Source organism: Chelonoidis abingdonii, chromosome 7 (assembly GCF_003597395.2).
Source record: "Chelonoidis abingdonii isolate Lonesome George chromosome 7, CheloAbing_2.0, whole genome shotgun sequence".
NCBI lineage: Eukaryota > Metazoa > Chordata > Testudines > Testudinidae > Chelonoidis > Chelonoidis abingdonii.
Window position 1 is genome coordinate 43,928,022 of NC_133775.1, and position 17,788 is coordinate 43,945,809.

A 17,788-nucleotide genomic window follows, 5' to 3' on the forward strand; every position below is an offset into this window, starting at 1 on the left:
CAGTTTTTTAAACCATTATTTGAATATTAAATATTTTGAATATTTTTTAGGAAGATTTTATACTTGCTATTTATGATGGAGTAGGCTCAGGACTGAAGAGTCTCTTGGATTCTGTACAGAAAAAAACAAAAGAGGTACAGAAAGAGCTTTTGAAACAGGATCCACAAAATGAGGTGAGAGAGTGAGTTTGTGGCTTGAGGGTCAGAGTTTTTAGTGATATTTGCTAATACTTTTTTGCTGTAACACATATGGGTTGGAAACTTGTACCTTGATTTGTGAAATCCTGGAGTTCATACAATAATAGTATAGACAGTATATGCATCTGTATTTGTTATAGATAAAATCTCTGCAAGGTGTATCTTTGTTACTATAATTCGACCCTTTAAAATACAATATCAACTTAAAATCTTGTCTGAAAATGTTTTGCCTACTATTATTATGGACAAAACTTACAATTACTGTTAACTTGACACAATGGAGGGAAAAAATATTAACATAATCCTTCAATCATCTCCACAGTTGGTCCCTTTTTGCTCAGATGGATTCCACTAAAGTATTCGGTGTATTTTCAGTGTTTACTCTGTACATTTGACAGTGTTTTTTGTCTGGAGTCTTACTGTATCCCCTGAGTATCCACTCGGCGTCCCTTCTTATTTGTGGGAGTCTTTCACACACCAAGAAGGGAGAGAGATACTAAGTAGAAGGAGAAGGGAAAAATATCACAAGACTTAAAAAAATTGGCAGGGACACTCAAGGGCTGGTATGATACATGAAACTATTTTTAACTTGTTTTTTGAAATTGACTACATTTCCTAGTACTAATAGCAAGCACATATCTGCTATTACAGCACTTGCTGTTAGCGTTACAAAATCCTGTATCCAGGCATCTTTAAAAGGTTAAGATAATAGTATTTCCTATATTCTGCTGTTATAATTTTAGCTCCATTCAGCATGTTATTTAAGCTTGTACCTAAAACTGAGTAAGTTTAGTATAATCCCAGACTACTCACATGTTTAAAGTTAGGCGTGCACTTAAGCACTATGCTGAATTGGGGCCTCTAAAAGGATAGTGGCATATTCCAAGCAAGCATCTAACAGCATGAATGCCAGAAATGTTGTTCGTTTTTCATGGTAGCAACTGGAATCAGGAATAACCTTCAAAAGTTTTCTAGGTTGCTAAGCAGCATTGGTATTTCCATTGTAGCAGCTGCTTTATTAAGTTATAGGATAAATACAGCAAATATATTTGACATTTTAATGAGTTGACCCTGCCACCTCCCCAGACACACTGTAATGTGAAAAGTGACACCAGTGTTCTGTTTAACTTTACATAAGACCTCTGAATTTAATTCTCTATAATATGAGGGAATTTTCATATTCACTTAGAGCAGTAAAGGTAGTGTGTGTGTTCTGGTGGCAACTGATATTTTAATTATACATTAGGCAATAAAAGTTTTGGATGAAAGCATATGTTAACAGTATTCACACAATTTTTTCAGAGCAATGTTGTTGCATTTTTTTAAAAAAATGCAGGCTTTTTGGTTAAGATTTGTAGCAGAAAATCATAGGCTGACAATTTTAATTTAAGATACAAAGTTGTCTGGGAAATGGTAGAAACAGTATTTTGTCATTTCAGTTAAAATAGTTCAAGCCCTTCTTGCATGCAGAGATTTTTTTTTTTTTTTTTTAAAGCAAATTGAAGAGAGCCCACCTAACAAGTTTCTTTAAAACAAGGTGCACGGTCTTGGTATTCCCCTATTATATATATTTGTTAGGTAAGTCTAATAAGGAGATTCGTGGTAGGGAGAGTTGCATAAAAAGGAAGATGGAAACAAAGACTGTATTCTGCAGCTAAATTTTTTCCATGAAATATGTACTCTGAAAATTCAGGAATGCAAGTTGCAGTAGTCCTGGGAAAGATGCCACTTACACAGTAGGTAATTCACATTGACAGTGAGTCTGGTAGCCTTACAAGTAATGTTATAAAAGGATGAAAATTCTTTTTAAAAATATTAGGTTCCACATAGTATACATATCTCTTTTCAGCTTAGAGTACACATGCATTCTTGCTCCACCTCTTTCCTTCTGTGAATAAAAACTTGTATCTTGGACAGATAGTGTGCAAGGCAAATCCTACTCTTCACTTGCATTTGAAGCTCTCTTCTCTTTCCAGAGTACAACAGAGCTTGAATAATCTACTTGTTAGTGGAAAGTAAGAGAAATTCCTTGGCAAGTGGGGGGCATTTAGAGCATACAATTCTGCAAAACTTAAGTTTCGATTTTAAAGAAAATCAACTATTCCTTATGCTTGTGCAGTAAACCTTCCAAATGTGACCCAGAGCAGCGCTCAATGGCTTCTTGAGCCACAAGAGAAATCCCTTAGCTCTTATTAGTTCCACTGCTGCTATTCTTAACTCTCTGGACAGCAGTGAAACTGGGCCAGTGTCTTTTCAGTTTCATCGTTGTTGCTTGAGAAATGTGAGAGGAATGGTAAAAGAAACCCACCCTCATTCACATAGGACTAATTCCCAGCATCTCATCCGCAACATTCTCTCCCTTCTTTCTTTTCCCATCCCCTTATTCTTTCCTCATTCTCTTTTTCACTGCTTTCCTGTAACCAATCCCTTTGTCTTCGTGTGCCCTACATTCTCTGTCCTGCCCTTCTCCTCAAAATTTCACTCATCCATAATCCTCTTCCTAGCTTTGCATCCTCTTTTCTGAGTGCAGGTGGCACACTCAAGACACAAGAGGGAATGAAGTGGGGGCCAAGCCTCTGTTATGCCATAGGGCAGGGATGGGTAAACTGTAGCCCGGGGGCCACATCCAGCCCTTCCGATGTTTTAATCTGGCCCTTGAGCTCCCGCCGGGGACCAGGGTCCGGGGCTTGCCCTGCTCCAGCCGGGCTGCAGGCTAGGGGGCTTGCCCCTCCTCCGCCTCCTACATATAGAGGCAGCCAGGGGATTCTGCATGCTGCCCCGGCCCCAAGCGCCACCCCCAGAGCTCCCATTGGCTAGGAAATGCAGCCAATGGGTGCTGCAGGGGCAGTGCCTGAGGACCAGGCAGCATGCAGAGGCACCTGGCTGTGACGCCTAGGAGCCGGAGGGGGACATGCTGCTGCTTCGAGGAGCTGCTTGAGGTAAGCACCACCTGGACCCCTGACTCTCTTTTGCGCCAACCCTCTGCCCCAGCCCTGATTGCCCTCCAAACTCTATGGTCCCAGCCTGGAGCACCCTCCTGCACCCCCAACCCCTCATCCGCAGCTCCACCCCAGAGCTTGCACCCCCAGCCAGGGCCCTCCTCCCACACTCTAACTCTCTGCCCCAGCCCGGAGCTCCCTACTGAACCCTGAACTCCCCATTTCTGGCCCCACCCTAGAGCCTTCACCCCCAGGGGGAGCCCTCATCCTGTCCCACACCCCAGTCCCCAATTTTGTGAGCATTCGTGGCCCAACAATTTCCATACCGAGATGTGGCCCTTGGGCCAAAAAGTTTGCCCACCCCTGCTAGAGGGAGTTAGTGGCCATGGCTCCAGGGCTGCAATGACTGCTATACAGCAGACCACACCTGGAGCTAGGGATGCATTTTGAAAACTTCTGTGGTAGCCCTCATTGAGGGAGCATGGCTATATTGATAAGGAATTGGAGAGTGAAATTGTTTAGCCCATGGCATAACTGGGTCTTGAAAACAAACCTTTTGCACAAAATATTCAAATACTTACAATAATTGAATCTGTTTTTACACTAATTGGTGCATTTGTGCTGGTGTCTTCCCTCACAGCAAGCCATGCTCCCAGAGAGGAGGATTCACTCTGCCTGCCTTTCCATCTCCACGATCCTGTGTTACACTGGACCTCCCACAACTGGCACTGTTTCCAGGGAACTCAAACCTCCCTATTGACAGCAAATTTAAATTTTTATTTTTAGTTTTTTGCCCAGGGTGGGGATTGAACAGCCAACCTGCTAAATGCTATTGTCTTTGCTTGTAGCAGAGACCTGTGGAACCATAAGGGTTTTAGTTTCACTGGAGAGCAGTGCATATAACATGAAGCATCAGAGAGAAGCCAAACGGCACTGCCAAAACCCTACCACTGAGAGTTATGATGATACAATTAAAGTGGTCACTTTTTTATGAAATGGTTGAGAGTAATGATAGAAAATTCACTCTCTGACTATTGCTTGTGTTGTAATTATCTTCTGAACGCTTTCCTCCATAATCATATGTGCTCATTGTCCTGTCTCTGAGATATAGGTTTACACATTTTTCTTTCTCAATGCTTTGAATAATGTGTGCAAAATAATAATTAAATTTCCCTTTTTGTAGGTTCAAAATCAAATAAAGAATAATGCAGTGGCTTTCGCCAGATCCCTTGAAAATACAGTATCTGACTGCAAAAAAGTAAGGGAACTAATTCACAAAATTACATTGTTTAAATGTTAACTTCAAAGGGTTTCTTGTTTAAAAGTTTAACAAGAAAGAGGAATAAAAATTACTACCTGTATGCATTGTGGACAAGTTAATCTTGCTGTAAGAACTTTACATTTTGCATTTCTTTACCTAATTATCTTAACTATCTTATACTTGTATAAATATAATTCTTGTGTTTATTAGAACAGAATTTGGTTCATTCTTCTTCTGCTTTACAATTTTTAAAGTAACCCTCTATGCTACTTGAATTCTTTCTGTGTGTCAACAGAATGGTGAGGAACAAGATATAATTTTTTCGGGCTTTTTAAAAGCTTTGACAAAAGACCTAAGAAGAAGCTATTAAGGAAACTATGTGGGGGTGTGGTCAGAAATATAGTAGTATTATGGCTTAGAAGCTGGTTCGGTGACAAAAGAAAACTAGGAATAAATTGTCACTTTTCAAAATGGCAAAATTAAGTAAGGTGACCTAAGGTTCTTGGGTTGCCTGTTAATAATCTGATAAAATGGATGATGTAGAAGTGGCAGATTTTGTTGTTGGCAGAATTTTTGAGACTATATCCGACTAGAAGTGAGTGATCACCTCCAGAGGGACTTAGTTTTTTAGACTTTTGAGTATTGTGTTGTGGATTGAAATTCAGTGACAAATGAAAGATAATATACATTAGATGGAATAACTTGAATTGCTCATAGATGTGTTTGAGTTCTAAATTGACTGTAATGACTCAAGGAAAATACCCAAGGAGACTTTCGAAGGGCAGATAGGCACCTAACTACTATATGTGCCTTTGAAAATCACCCCCTTCCCCCTATTGCACTTTGGACAGCCCAATAAATGCATCTGCTTGTTGTTCTGATTGTCTCATCTCTGAAATCATACAGCAGAAATACAAGTGATTCAGAGACCGACAAAACACTGTCAATTATAAATTAAAGATGATATTCATTTTATTTTCTATTTTGGTCTATCTGAAATCATTGATTTACATACAATTTAACTTGTCAAACACATTTTTATTTATTTCGAAGTGTTGTGTTAGATACTAGTAGTACATTCATTGTGTAGGCAATAGCTTACAACCTTGACTATTAGCATCATGATTTACTTTGAATGGAATATTGACCAACGTTATCTATCCCTTGAATGTCAAAAAATGTTCTAGGATCTTATAGCTCCAGCTGGTGATTTTAAGACTGGCAGAAATTGGAACTTTTGCCAAAATTGTATTTTGAAACTTCAACAACCCAACATCCCCATAATAAATTGCAACAGTGAAATGGTGCCTATGAACGCCGGCGTGAGATTTGAACCCATGACCACATTTGCTATCAGAATGTTAACCACTAAGCATTACAGATGTATCTTATAGCTTTCAAATAAATTGCTCTTTATTAAAACAGAGAGAAATGGGAACTCGATTAACAATAGAAGAATCTGCCTACCAGGAACTAAAGAAGGCAACTAATCTTGCTTCTGAATACTTGGAATTAGAGCAGTGCATAGATAAAGTCTGTCAGATCATTACTACTTCATTACAAGGTATGTGTCTGAGCTGCAGTTTGTGTTGTACCAGAAAATTGTACACTAAAGGAGTCCTGCGAGTGAGAGGTTTGTCCTCTTTTTTGCTTCTTTATTTGATGTATGTTGGAGGACAGAAAGAGTGGTGTTTATTTTTAATCTGCTTGGTTATTTTAGGTGGTTTTTTGAGTAGATGTAGACATGTATTCCACTTGGGGGGATGTGCCTAGTGCACCAGAGCTGGAGAAATTTGCCTAGCAGCATTCATAGAGGGTTGGCGTTTGCGCCTCATGGCCATAGCCCCTGCCCTGGCTACATGAGGCATTGCTGCCCCGACCATCCCACTGTTCCTTCTTCCCGCCTCTACCTGAGTCATAACTCTGTGTGATCTTAACTTCACAACCTCTCTACTAGTTTTGTTTTTCCCCTTGTATATAGTTAGTAGTACCATTAGCATTAGAGTAGTGTTCGTTGTAGTAGTTTGTTTCCCGCAGTGTTGTCCTCGCTGGGGTTTAAACACTGTCCTTTGTGTAGGGGGTGATCCGCACCTGTGGTTCTTCCTCTGCCTTGGCATTGCATGACCTGCAGATCGTTCAAGAAATTGACTCAAGTGGCTCACAACCTTCGCCTGAAGCAGCACCTGCTCAAACAGGCCATGTGGCCTGCTTCAGTATTGAGGTCTTCATTGGGTCGGAGATCACCTTCAGGTTCCAAGAGTGCTGCTGCTTCACATTCCAGGGCAGGCTCTTCAGAGACACAGATGAGCCATTCCCTGTCGACTGCGCTGAGGAAAAGCTTGCATAAGACCAATCGAAACCACTTCAGGTCTCCGGGTGACTCTTCTGCTTTCCCCAGGAAAAGTGTGGACCGACATGGAGTTGGTGCTGGTGCACAGGATGGAGCAGATACCTCTAATCCTTCTCCGGTACCAAACAGGAAGGTTGGAAGCCATGTATTGTTGACTCCAGTTCTGGCCTCCAAACATCCATTGAGTACAGTACCAAAGAGGCAGATGCTAGTACTGACTGTTTCCATGTCGGCAGCGTACCACGCAGTTACAGACTTCCTCCACCTTTTGGTTCCGATCTCTCCTTTTGATCCAGGACATTGCCAGAACTGTCATCTATAGCTCAGTTGATTGAATGTGCTACTGAACCCTCTGGTCTGTCTGCACTGCACCCCAATGTTCACCCTTTCACAGGTTATATAAGCAGGGCTGGTACCAAATTCAGTACTGGGGACATCACTACCAGGAATGCACTGCTGCTGCTTTCAGTACTGCAAATGCTTCTGTGGTGCCTTTCACTGCCCTCAACTTCAGTACTGTCAGACACTCAGTACTGCTGCTTGCTTCCAGCACTAGCATGCGTGGTGTTGATGGCACCACTTCTGTTGACACTGCCACTTCCTGCCTCATTCTGGGCAATGAACAAATCAGACCAGATACTTGCACCTCTGGTCTCGCTCCACCTTGATCTCAAGGCTCCTCTGCATCTGAGTTGGGATCATTATCCTCCTGCTCTCCATCACCTGACCAGCACTGGGAGTTGTTGATAGACCGTTACGGACACCAAGATTGACGCACATCCCATAGCTGGGACGGAGGCATATGGCCCGGCATCTACTGGTCACCAATACCTTATCCATGTCAGTGGCCTCCATGGAATCTGTGGGATGCCCCTCAGTTGCGGAGGTCCTGCTCTTTGCCTTGCTTTAAAGGTCAGATCGCTGGCCAGGTCTGTAGCGGTGACTGTTGATCTGCCACAGGCCCAGGCACTGGCAGTCCTTCTCCCTGTGGACACTCCAGAGTTGTCCCATCCAGGGCCTCATCTTCATCTACGGACAATGCTGTGCTGCCCAGCTCATCCTTCCCTTCAGTGCACTGTGGTCCTTGGAGGTGGCCACGCCAGTGTTTGTAGGGGTGACCATGCCAGTGGTAGCAGCAGTATCATCCATAGCATACATTTGGCCAGGCTTTCCCTCCTTTGAGGCACCAGCACTACCCCAAAAAGAGGGACAGATCCCACAGGAGAAAGCAGTCAGGCTTGGGGTTCAGCCAGTTCACATGCCCTCCTGCCAGTGCTCTCCAAGTACCCATTTTGTCTCCTTGGTGCAGATCTCTGTTCCTGTTGCCCCTCCCTCCTCATACAGGCTGGCCTGCTTTCACAATGGTTGGGGCTTGACAGAGCCAGCTCTAGGTTTTTTGCTGCCCCGAGCACAAAAAAAAACCAAAAAACCCTAAACCTCCCAGAATGCTGCCCCCTGGAATTGTGCTGCCCCAAGCACATGCTGGGTTTGCTGGTGTCTAGAGCCAGTCCTGGGGCTCGATCATCACTGACAGCTGAGTCCTAAGCACACTCAGATCAGGTTATGCTATCCAGTTCCTCGCCACGCTTCCACTCCACCCTCCCCGTCCCTCTTCAGGGTCCCCCTCACAAGACAGTGCTTCTTGAGCAGGTCTGCTCTCTGCTGGCTTTGGAAGTGATGGAAGAGGTTCAGCCGGAACACCAGTGTCATGGCTTGAACTCCTGGTACTTTCTGGTACCCAAATTCAAGGGTGGGTAAGACCCAACCTTGACCTTTATGACCTAACAAATATATCAAGTGTACGAAGTTCTGAATGTCACTCTTATTGACTGTTCTCCCTGTGTAGTCTCAGAATGACTCATGTGCTGCTCTGAACCTTCAGGATGCCTACTTACATGTGGCAGTTCTGCCATCCACAGAAAGCTCCTTCAATTTATCTTGGTAAAAGGCACTGTCACTACACAGTGATTTCATTTGACCTCTCTTCTGTACACCAGGTTTTTACCTAGAGCATGATCATTGTTACAGCATATCTCAGGAAGAAGGGAATTCACCTCTTCCCGTATGTGGACAACTGGTTACTGAGGTGCAGATCCAGAGAGGAAGTTCTTGCTCCTATCAGCATCACATTATGCTTGCTCGACTGTCTGGGTTTCATACTAAACACCTGGAAGTCAAGCTTTGTTCTCACTCAGAAAATAAAGTTCATGTTGAAAGCATTTCTACTGACTGACCATTTTCAGACAGATTGCAATCTTTGCCTCAGTCTGCAGTCTCAGCCTTCCATGATAGTTCAGACATGTCTGAGGCTTTTGGGCCATATTTCCACTTGCACACAGGTGGTCCAATTTGCGAGGCTGTGCCTTCACTCCCTTTCAAATGTGGCTAAGAGTGATTTACTGTCCTAGTCATCACCCTGTAGACAGACTGGTCAGTCTTCCTTTACGATCCTAGACTCCTTGCAGTGGTGGATGTGTCCAGAGAAGATTTGCCAAGGTGTTCCCTTTGTCTGGTCCTTGCTAACCAGATCGGTTGTTACTAATGCCTCCCTGATGAGTTGTGGGTGGTGCACCTGGGGGTCCCTGAAAGTGCAGGGGCTATGGTCGGAGCAGGAGGCCTCACTCTGTATCAACTTGCTGGAGCTTCAGGCTATTTAAAATTTGTCACATTTTGTGAGACTATATTAGAGACTTAGTGTGCATATTTACATCATGATGCTATTGTCTTTATTATGTGCTGCAAGCAAGGGGGAGCACGATGCAGGTTGCTCTGCCTAGAGGCAATCAGGCTGTGACTGTTCTTCATCAAAGAGAACATTGCTTCTATAGCAGTTCACTCACTTGGGATTCAGAATTATCCTGCAGACCATCTCAGCAGGTATTTTTCGCTGAGTCACAGCTGGTCCCTGAAGATGCATCCTGGGTCATCTTCACAGCTTGGGACATTCCAATAATTGACCTGTTCGCTACAAGGGACAATAGGAAACAACATCTGTTCTGCTCTCTAGAGGGCATCAGTCTAAGCTCCCTGCCAGTGCTTCCATCTCATCTGGCAATTGGCTCTCCTATAGGCTTTTCTCCTGGTCATCCTTCAGGTCTGCTCAAGATCAGGCCAGGTTCATTCTCAATGCCTCGGCATGCTGAGACCAGTGCTGGTTCTTCTTCGGGTGCCTACTCATGTCGATTCCAACTAGATGTGTGCGCGTGCCACATGCACAGAAGTGGAAGGGTTTTTCCCCTAGCAGTACCCGTTCGGTCAGTTCAGGCACCCCCTGGAGTCTCACCTCCATGGCGCCATATATAGGGTCCTATCGACTGGCCGCCACTTTGGTTCCTTCCTACCTCCAGTGAGGGTTAGCCGGAACGCTCGTTTTCTCTTGGTTTGGCAAGCCTTCTCCCTACTGGTCCTCCAATTGTTCTCTGTAAATAGTTAAATTAGTTAGTAGTTTTAGTTAGTTTAGTCAAAGTGTAACACTTGTTCTTCACTTGCGAGGTACTCCCTTTTCTTCATGTGTCATCATATAATGCCTGCATCTGTAACTTTCAGTCCATGCATCTGAAGAAGTGAGGTTTTTTTACCCACAAAAGCTTTTATGCCCAAATAAATCTGTTAGTCTTTAAGGTGCCACTGGACCAACATCCTTGTTGTTTTGTGGATACAGACTAACACTGCTACTCCCTGACACTAGTCATAGTATAATTAGAATTGCTGTAAGGAATTGTTCTGGGGGTTACCCCCCCTTTTTCCCTACCTCCCTCACCACCAGTCCCTAGGGTTTAAACCCTGCGCAGCTTGTAACAAGCCTATGCCCAGGAGTAACCCTCACACTTCAAGCAAGAAGTGTCTGGGGGAATTGCATCAGAAGGACCATTTGCAAGATCTGTAGGGGATTCTGCCCCAGGACTCAAAAAGAAAAACACCAATGGTTATAAATCCTTCTCATGGAGGCCGCCCTCCATCCTCACTCAAAGCAGAGTTTGGCTGAACCTCAACATTGATGCACAGTGCCTCGGCATCAACATGGGAGACTTCGGCGCCAAGAAAGGACTCTGATAGAGACGCTCGGCATCAGCACCATGGCACTCCTTGCTGTCCCCAGTGCTCCACAGGAAGATGAAGCAGGATAGGGGGCATTCACCCACGCCGAGACCAGGTCAGAGAGACTCAAGCGCAGTGAGACCTGCTTCGGGCCGCACAAGTGCGGCACCACCTAGCGCAGCATCATTGACTGCTGTCCCAATACTGGGTCAGTCGAATTCAGCTCCGCAGGACTCCCCTCCTGGGAGAGTCGCAGAGAGGCTTTGGAGCTGCCTTCCATGTCAGGGACCTTCGAGGCAGCGAGAGAGCTCATTGCTTTCACGGCACCACCTTCCACACCCAGGTGAGACCGAGCTCAAAAGCAACGGCACCCCTGAAACCCTCGGTGCCACACCAAGGCAAACCATGTCGGTCACCATCACCTCAGCACTGATCCCCTGATACCTTCTGGCAGCAGACTGGCAGTGGAGCTGTACCAGTCCCCAATGTCCTGGCACTGCTCCCTGGTGGCACTGCTTCCCCGTGGTCCTCTCAGAGTAAGTCCTCCCAACTGAAGGTGGAGTCCTTTGTGTCCAGGTGGAGCCAGCACAAATCAGAGCACAGATGCTCGAGGTCGGACAGGGAGTGACAGCAATTCCCCCCGATGCCATGGCTCACTCAGTGGCAGGCTCCAGCCCAATGGCCATTTTGGATCCCCTGGCCATTCTATCAAAGCCAAGGGTCCTATTCCAGGAGTTTGGTGTCGGTGGCTTCGGAAACCCACGCATCTTCTCCACCTCCTTCAGTGCAGGACTAGGCACCCCATGGCGCACTGGAAGACCTGGCACCGCACGATCCCCTCGGCACTGTAGGCCAGGAGAAAGAACTGGTCCCAGTTAGAGCCTCATCATCACCAGACAAAGCTGTGGCTGGAACCTCCACGGCTCCTGTACTCAAAGACGGTAGGGTCCATAACAGCTCCTGAAGAGAGCGGCCCAGAACCTGAGACTCCAGATTGAGGAGGGGGTCTGAGTCCTCCGACCACATGGTAGACATCCTGGCCCCCTGGGAACCCTCCTGAGTTGCCCTGCCGCTCATAAGACCATACACGATACCACCAAAATGTTGTGGCAGATCCCCCACCTCCCTGCCCCCAACCGTGAAAAGGACAGAGAGAAAGTACTTTGTACCCTCTAAAGAGTTTGAACATTTTTATTCACACCCGCCACTGGACTCCTTAGTGGTGGCAGCAGCAGCAAACAAATGCGAATGTCATGGGTACCAAAGACCCTCACCTAAAGCCTGAGACATGAAGAAACTGGATCTCTCTGGGAGGAAAGTCTATTCTACCGGGAGGCTTTAGCTTCAGATTTCAAACCACTAGGCGATCCTCAGCAGATAAAGCTTCAATTTCTGCCGGACTATGTTAAAGTTCACAGAGCTTTTGCCAGAGGATTCGATGGCAGAGTTTTGCCTTAGTGGTAGAGAGTAAGCTTGTGGCATGGGCTTCACTACAGGCAGCCCTGGATGTTGCCGATTCAGCTACTTGGCCTATGGGTTTAGCAGTGGCCATGAGAGAGAGCTGCTGGCTGCAGGCATCAGGGCTCCCATAAGAGGTCCAACAGACCATCCAGGACCTCCCATTTGAGGGCTCAACCCTCTTCTCTGAGAAAATGGACTTGTGGCTTTGTAGCCTTAAGGACTCGAGCCACTCTCAATTCCCTTGACCTTCATACCCCGGCAACATAACGGAGGCATTTTAAGTCCCAGCCCCTGCCTCAATTCTACCAACCTCAGAATAGGCAGGACTATTCTAAGATGCATAATGGAAACCACAGGAGGAGGCTTCCTCCTTCATCTCAGGGCTCTGGGCAGGTGAAACAGCCCGAAAAACAAACCTTTTGAAGGTGGACCCAAGGGCGAGACACCAGTTCAAGCACCGGATCCAACTATCCAATACTTTCCGTGCCGACTGTCCTACTTCTACTATGCGTGGGCCCAGATGATGTCAAATAGCTGGGTGCTCCGCATGGTAGAACTGGGATATTCTCTCCAGTTCGGCTCCCCACATCCCTCCCACTTTCCTTCTCCGGGCCCTCTTCAGGGACCCCTCTCATGATCACCATCTAATTCAGGAGATGCAGCTGCTCCTAAGAGCAGGAGCAGTGGAGGCGGTTTCTCGGGAGCGAGGGGGCAAGGGATTTTACACTCATTATTTCCTAATCCCAAAAGCCAAAGGTGGTCTCAGACTCTGCAAACCTCAACAAGTTCATGAAGAACCTGAAGTTTCACATGGTTTCTTTGGCCTCCGTTATCCCTTTTCTGGATCTGGGGGACTGGTATGCAGCCCTTGACTTGAAGGCTGCATACTTTCATATATCCATAACCCTGTCTCCCAGAAGGTTTCTCGGGTTTGTGGTGAGCCAGAATCACTATCAGTTCATGGTCCTCCCCTTCAGCCTGTCAGCAGCATCTTGGGTGTTGACCTCATGCTTGGCAGTCGTCGCCACTTTCTTGCAGAAGCGCCAGGTCCAGGTGTTTCCATACCTCAACGACTGGCTGATCAAGGGCCGCTCCAGAACACAAGTGGAGGCGCATGTAAGCCCAATAAGATCAACTTTTAACGAGTTTGACCAATACAGAATGTGAGGAAGTTGTCCCTGTCCTCCACACAGAGGATAGAGTTCATAGGAGCAGTGTTGGACTCCAGACAAGTGAGAGCATTCCTACTGGAGTCACCGTTTCAGACCCTGTGCAATGTCTCAGAAGACCTCAGATAGTTCCCTACCACCACAGCAAAGAATTGTCTGAAGCTCCTCAGTCACATGGCCACCTGTACTTGTGTAGTGTAGTATGCCAGACGAAGACTCCAACCCCTTCAAGTGTGGCTAGCTATCGGTGTATCGACCAAACTGGGACAGTCTGGACAAGATAGTCACCCTTTTCGGGCCGGTTCTCAAGTCTCTCCTGTGGTGGCTCAACCCACAAGTTCTGTGTGCGGGGATTCCTTTCTGCAGACCTCAACCATAACTTTCCCTGGTCACAAAGGTGTCAGTGATGGGGTGGGGAGCACATCTTGGGGAGTTCAGAACTCAGGGCCTCTGGTCCTAAGCAGAGTTTTTCACTTCACAGCAGTATCAGAGAGCTGAGGGCTATCCGTCTGGCATGCCAGACCTTCCAAGCAGGCATCTTCAGCAGCATTGCTGGCCTGGGTTCTGACCCAGGAAATCTGTAGGGCTGTGACATGATACTCAATCCACACTTTTACCTCTCACCATGCCATTACTCAGCAGACTAGGGACGATGCAGCCTTCAGCAGAGCAGTGCTTCAGTCAGCGAACCCATGAGTTCTGACACCATCTCCAAGTTCCTGATTGGGAGTCACCTAATTGGAATCAACATGGCCAAGCACTTGAAGAAAAATGGTTACCTACCTTTCGTAACTGACATTCCAAGACTCACCCACCTACCCCTCTGTCGGAGCAGGAAGGAACTGAAGAGGCAGCAGGTCAGCAGGACCCTATATATAGTGCCATGGACGTGAAACTCCAGGGACACCTGAACCAACCCCACAGGTACCACTAGGGGAAAAACCTTCTGGCTATTGTGCATGCGGCATGAACACACCTAATTGGAATGGACATGAGCAACGTATCTAGAAGAACAACAGTTACAGGAAGGTAAGTAACTGTTTGTTTTTTCTCTGGCCTTCTTGCACTGTCTATTCAGTCTCCCATACTGCTTCTTCTCCATCCCAGCTTACTCACTCAAAACCAAGGCTGTGCCTTGCATCCTACACTTGGTTTGCTGCATCATGTGGCATGGCGGAATAAGGAAGAAGAGCAGTGTTCGGTGGGTGTTCAAAAAGTCGTCCACAACTGTAGAAAACCCTCTACCAGGATGGCCTATTCACTGAAAACCACTTCCATTTCATTGTCACTAGCCTGAGGAGGCCACCATTGCTTCGGTTCTATCCAGGACGTTTTGGAGTACTTGCTGCACCTTCAGTTGTTGGGGCTTGTGTTTAGTTCATTGAAAGTGCATCTGGTAGCAATTATTGGCATTTTATCCCTCCATTCAGAGAAGATCAGTCTTCTCCAATGCCATGGTATCAAAATTCTTAAAAGGGCTCCTTCATCTACATCCCTACGGCCTGGGAGCCAGTTCTTCTGTGGGACCATAATTCAATCCTTGCAGCCCCAATGGGATCTCCATTCGACCCTCTGGCATCTTGTCCCTTTTTTCTGCTGTGTTAGAGAACTGCATTCCTGGTAGCAATAACATCTGCACGGAGAGTGAGAGAGTTGCAGGCTCTGAGACTGGAGCCGCCTTATACACAGGTTCTCCGAAGATAGTGATTTTATAGCCACTTCCAAAATCTTTGTCTAAAGTGATTTCTCAGTTTCATTTGAATCAGGTGGTCTATTTACCAGTATTCTTTCCTGAGCCACATTCATCTATAGGTAAGCAGCATCTACACACCTTAGATGCCAGGCAATGTCTAGCCTTCTATCTTGGCAGGACTAAACTGTTTTGTGCTTTGCCTCATTTGTCTGCATTGTATGTAGATTGCATGAAGGGTCAAACAATATCTTCACAGATGACATCCAAGTGGGTAATATCCTGTATCAGGACTACATCTGAAATAGTTTATGCCCCCACACAGGTGCAAGCAATGTCCATAGCATTCCTTAGTGACATTTCCTTATTGAACTCAGGGCTGCTATGTGGTTGTCGATAGTTCATGAATCATCATGCCACAACCGCATCTTCCAGGGCAGATGCAGGCTTTGGTAAGGTGGTCCTTCGGTCCTTGTTTAGGTAAACTGGAAGCTGGGCTCAGAGGGCAGTGGGAGATGTACTGCTTGTGAGTCACCTAAGTAGAATGTATGTCTGCATCTACTCAAAGAAGAAACAGTTACTTACCATAACTGGTACTTTGAGACGTATGCAGACTTGTATTCCTCAACCCATCCTCCATCCCCTCTGCATCGGAATCTTGTTTCTGGGCATTTGGTGCAAAGGAACTGAGGGAGGGTCGGGGCAGTGCTGCTTCATGTAGCCAGGGAAGGGGCTATGGCCATGAGGCATAAGCGCTTTATGGTTGCTGCTAGGCAAACTCCAGCTCCAGTGAGCTGGGTGTGCACACACTTAAGTGGAATACGTGTCTGTATCACATCTCAAAGAACCACAGTTACTGTAAGTAACCATTTCCTGTGGCTATCAGTATCTTCCTTGTTTCTCGTGTCTTCTGGAAGTGGTTTGGGGTCTTTCTTAGCGCTTACCTGAAGGAACAGTGTTGAATCTTTAATGCAATCTTTTCTTCCTACTGTTTGTTAGGAATTCAAGTTAAATAAGTTAACAATAATAATATTTTAAACAGTTTGATTAATATTACCCCACCCCAACCCCGGAACAGCATTTTTCTTTTAATAATAAGGATGTCATAAATGTACTAGTTCTCCAGTCACCGATATATTTTTTTAGGAAAAGGGTAAACTAGAGTTGAATTTCTAAGGTGATGACAAGCAGGAGAAAAACTTTGTTGAAAAAACACTTTCAGGCATAAAGAAGCAAGTCACCTTTAACAGAATTTAAAGTATTTTTCCATCACTTCAACATTAATAAGAGAGAGAATTTACAAGTTTTAAGTCATTTACAACCTCTGACATAGTTAATTACTGTGTTTCCACATTCCTGGTTTCAAATGACCTGATTATCTTAAGGTAACTTTCCTTTGCATCCAGCTTTCCTTATGTTTAATTTTCTGTTATATAAGTCACAGGGACAGGCACAAATAAGCAAATTAAAACCATTGTTCCCATGATACTCTAGGTTGGTCTGGTAGACTATATCAGTATTTTTTGGGGGCTCTTGAAGAATTTAAAGATTCATGTGAAAAAAAATTAGTTGAGGAAAGAACTTTCCAAATTGTGAACCAATAGGATGCTATACTACTTAGTCTACAGACTAAAACAATATCTTTATTCCATTCATATCAATTCATTGTTGATTCTGAAGCCTAATTAAAAAAAACACTAAATGTCAAATTTTAACTATTTCACTGCTGATCATGTTATTGAAAACTCCAACTAGCTTCTTTTGGATAGTAGGTAATACCTTGTGATTGTGTCAGCCTGGGTCTATAGGCAAAGTCTTGAGTCTTTTTTCACCAACTGACTCCTCGTGTTAACGTCATAGCCTCACAAGAGATTTACTAACATACTTTCGAAATACAGTATTGTTTCTAACGGAAATGAAAGCAAAAATGTGCATGGAAGTAATGTGCTGCTTAGCAAAGTAGTAGAATTGGTTCTTTATGCTTTTGTACTCCACAGGATCGTACAGAAATACAACTCAACTCAGAGGCTATACAGAAAAGATTTGCATCTTAGCTGGGCATTTTAATAATTACTGCACTTCGTTTAGCTTGCCTTCTGCTTCAGCAAACAGTCATACTTGCGGAACAACCACATCTTTTATGGTCACTTCTGAACTGGATTCTCTAGCCAAGTCACTCATTATAAGTTTTGAACTTGAACAAGGACATAATTCATTGGCATCTCAGACTATTTGTATGCAAAAGACCAGGACTGAAGAAAAACAGCTTGAAACTGGCGAATCTACTCGGAAACAGAGAGGAGTTCCAAAACGCGAATATAAACTTCAGCCTTCAGCTACAAGTTCAGGGAAACTTTCACCCAGTGGGATACAGTGGGTATAAAATTAAGGCATTAAATATAGTAGACTCCTGAATGTAGGAAAAAGTAAACATTATAGGCATCTTTTTTTTTAATGAAAGAGACACCAGGAGGACATCTGTCTTTTTTTTATTTTTAGAAGGAAAAATAATATATCGTAGAAGGTTGAAATGTGTTCATAATTTTATCATGAGCATGGACAGTGTGTGAAAGTAGAGGACTTGAGGTACAAGAAGATTTGTTCCTGTGCAATTCAGTGCAACACATGTAAATCCAGAAGACTTTACATTAAACTTACAGTTAAGAAAATTACAAACGTGAGT

The 17,788-nt window shown here is 44.9% G+C and overlaps 1 protein-coding gene across 1 annotated transcript in view; it reads left to right on the forward strand.

Annotated features, from left to right (window-relative positions):
* KIF14 (kinesin family member 14) overlaps window positions 1–17,742 on the forward strand; it is a 77,922-nt gene extending 60,180 nt beyond the window's left edge. The window contains exons 26-29 of the mRNA XM_032773495.2: window positions 51–173; window positions 4,320–4,394; window positions 5,823–5,961; window positions 17,103–17,742. Coding sequence (XP_032629386.1) covers window positions 51–173; window positions 4,320–4,394; window positions 5,823–5,961; window positions 17,103–17,488 — 723 coding nt within the window. The 3' untranslated portion in view covers window positions 17,489–17,742. The remainder of the gene's footprint in view (window positions 1–50; window positions 174–4,319; window positions 4,395–5,822; window positions 5,962–17,102) is intronic.
* The last annotated feature ends 46 nt before the right edge of the window (window positions 17,743–17,788 follow it).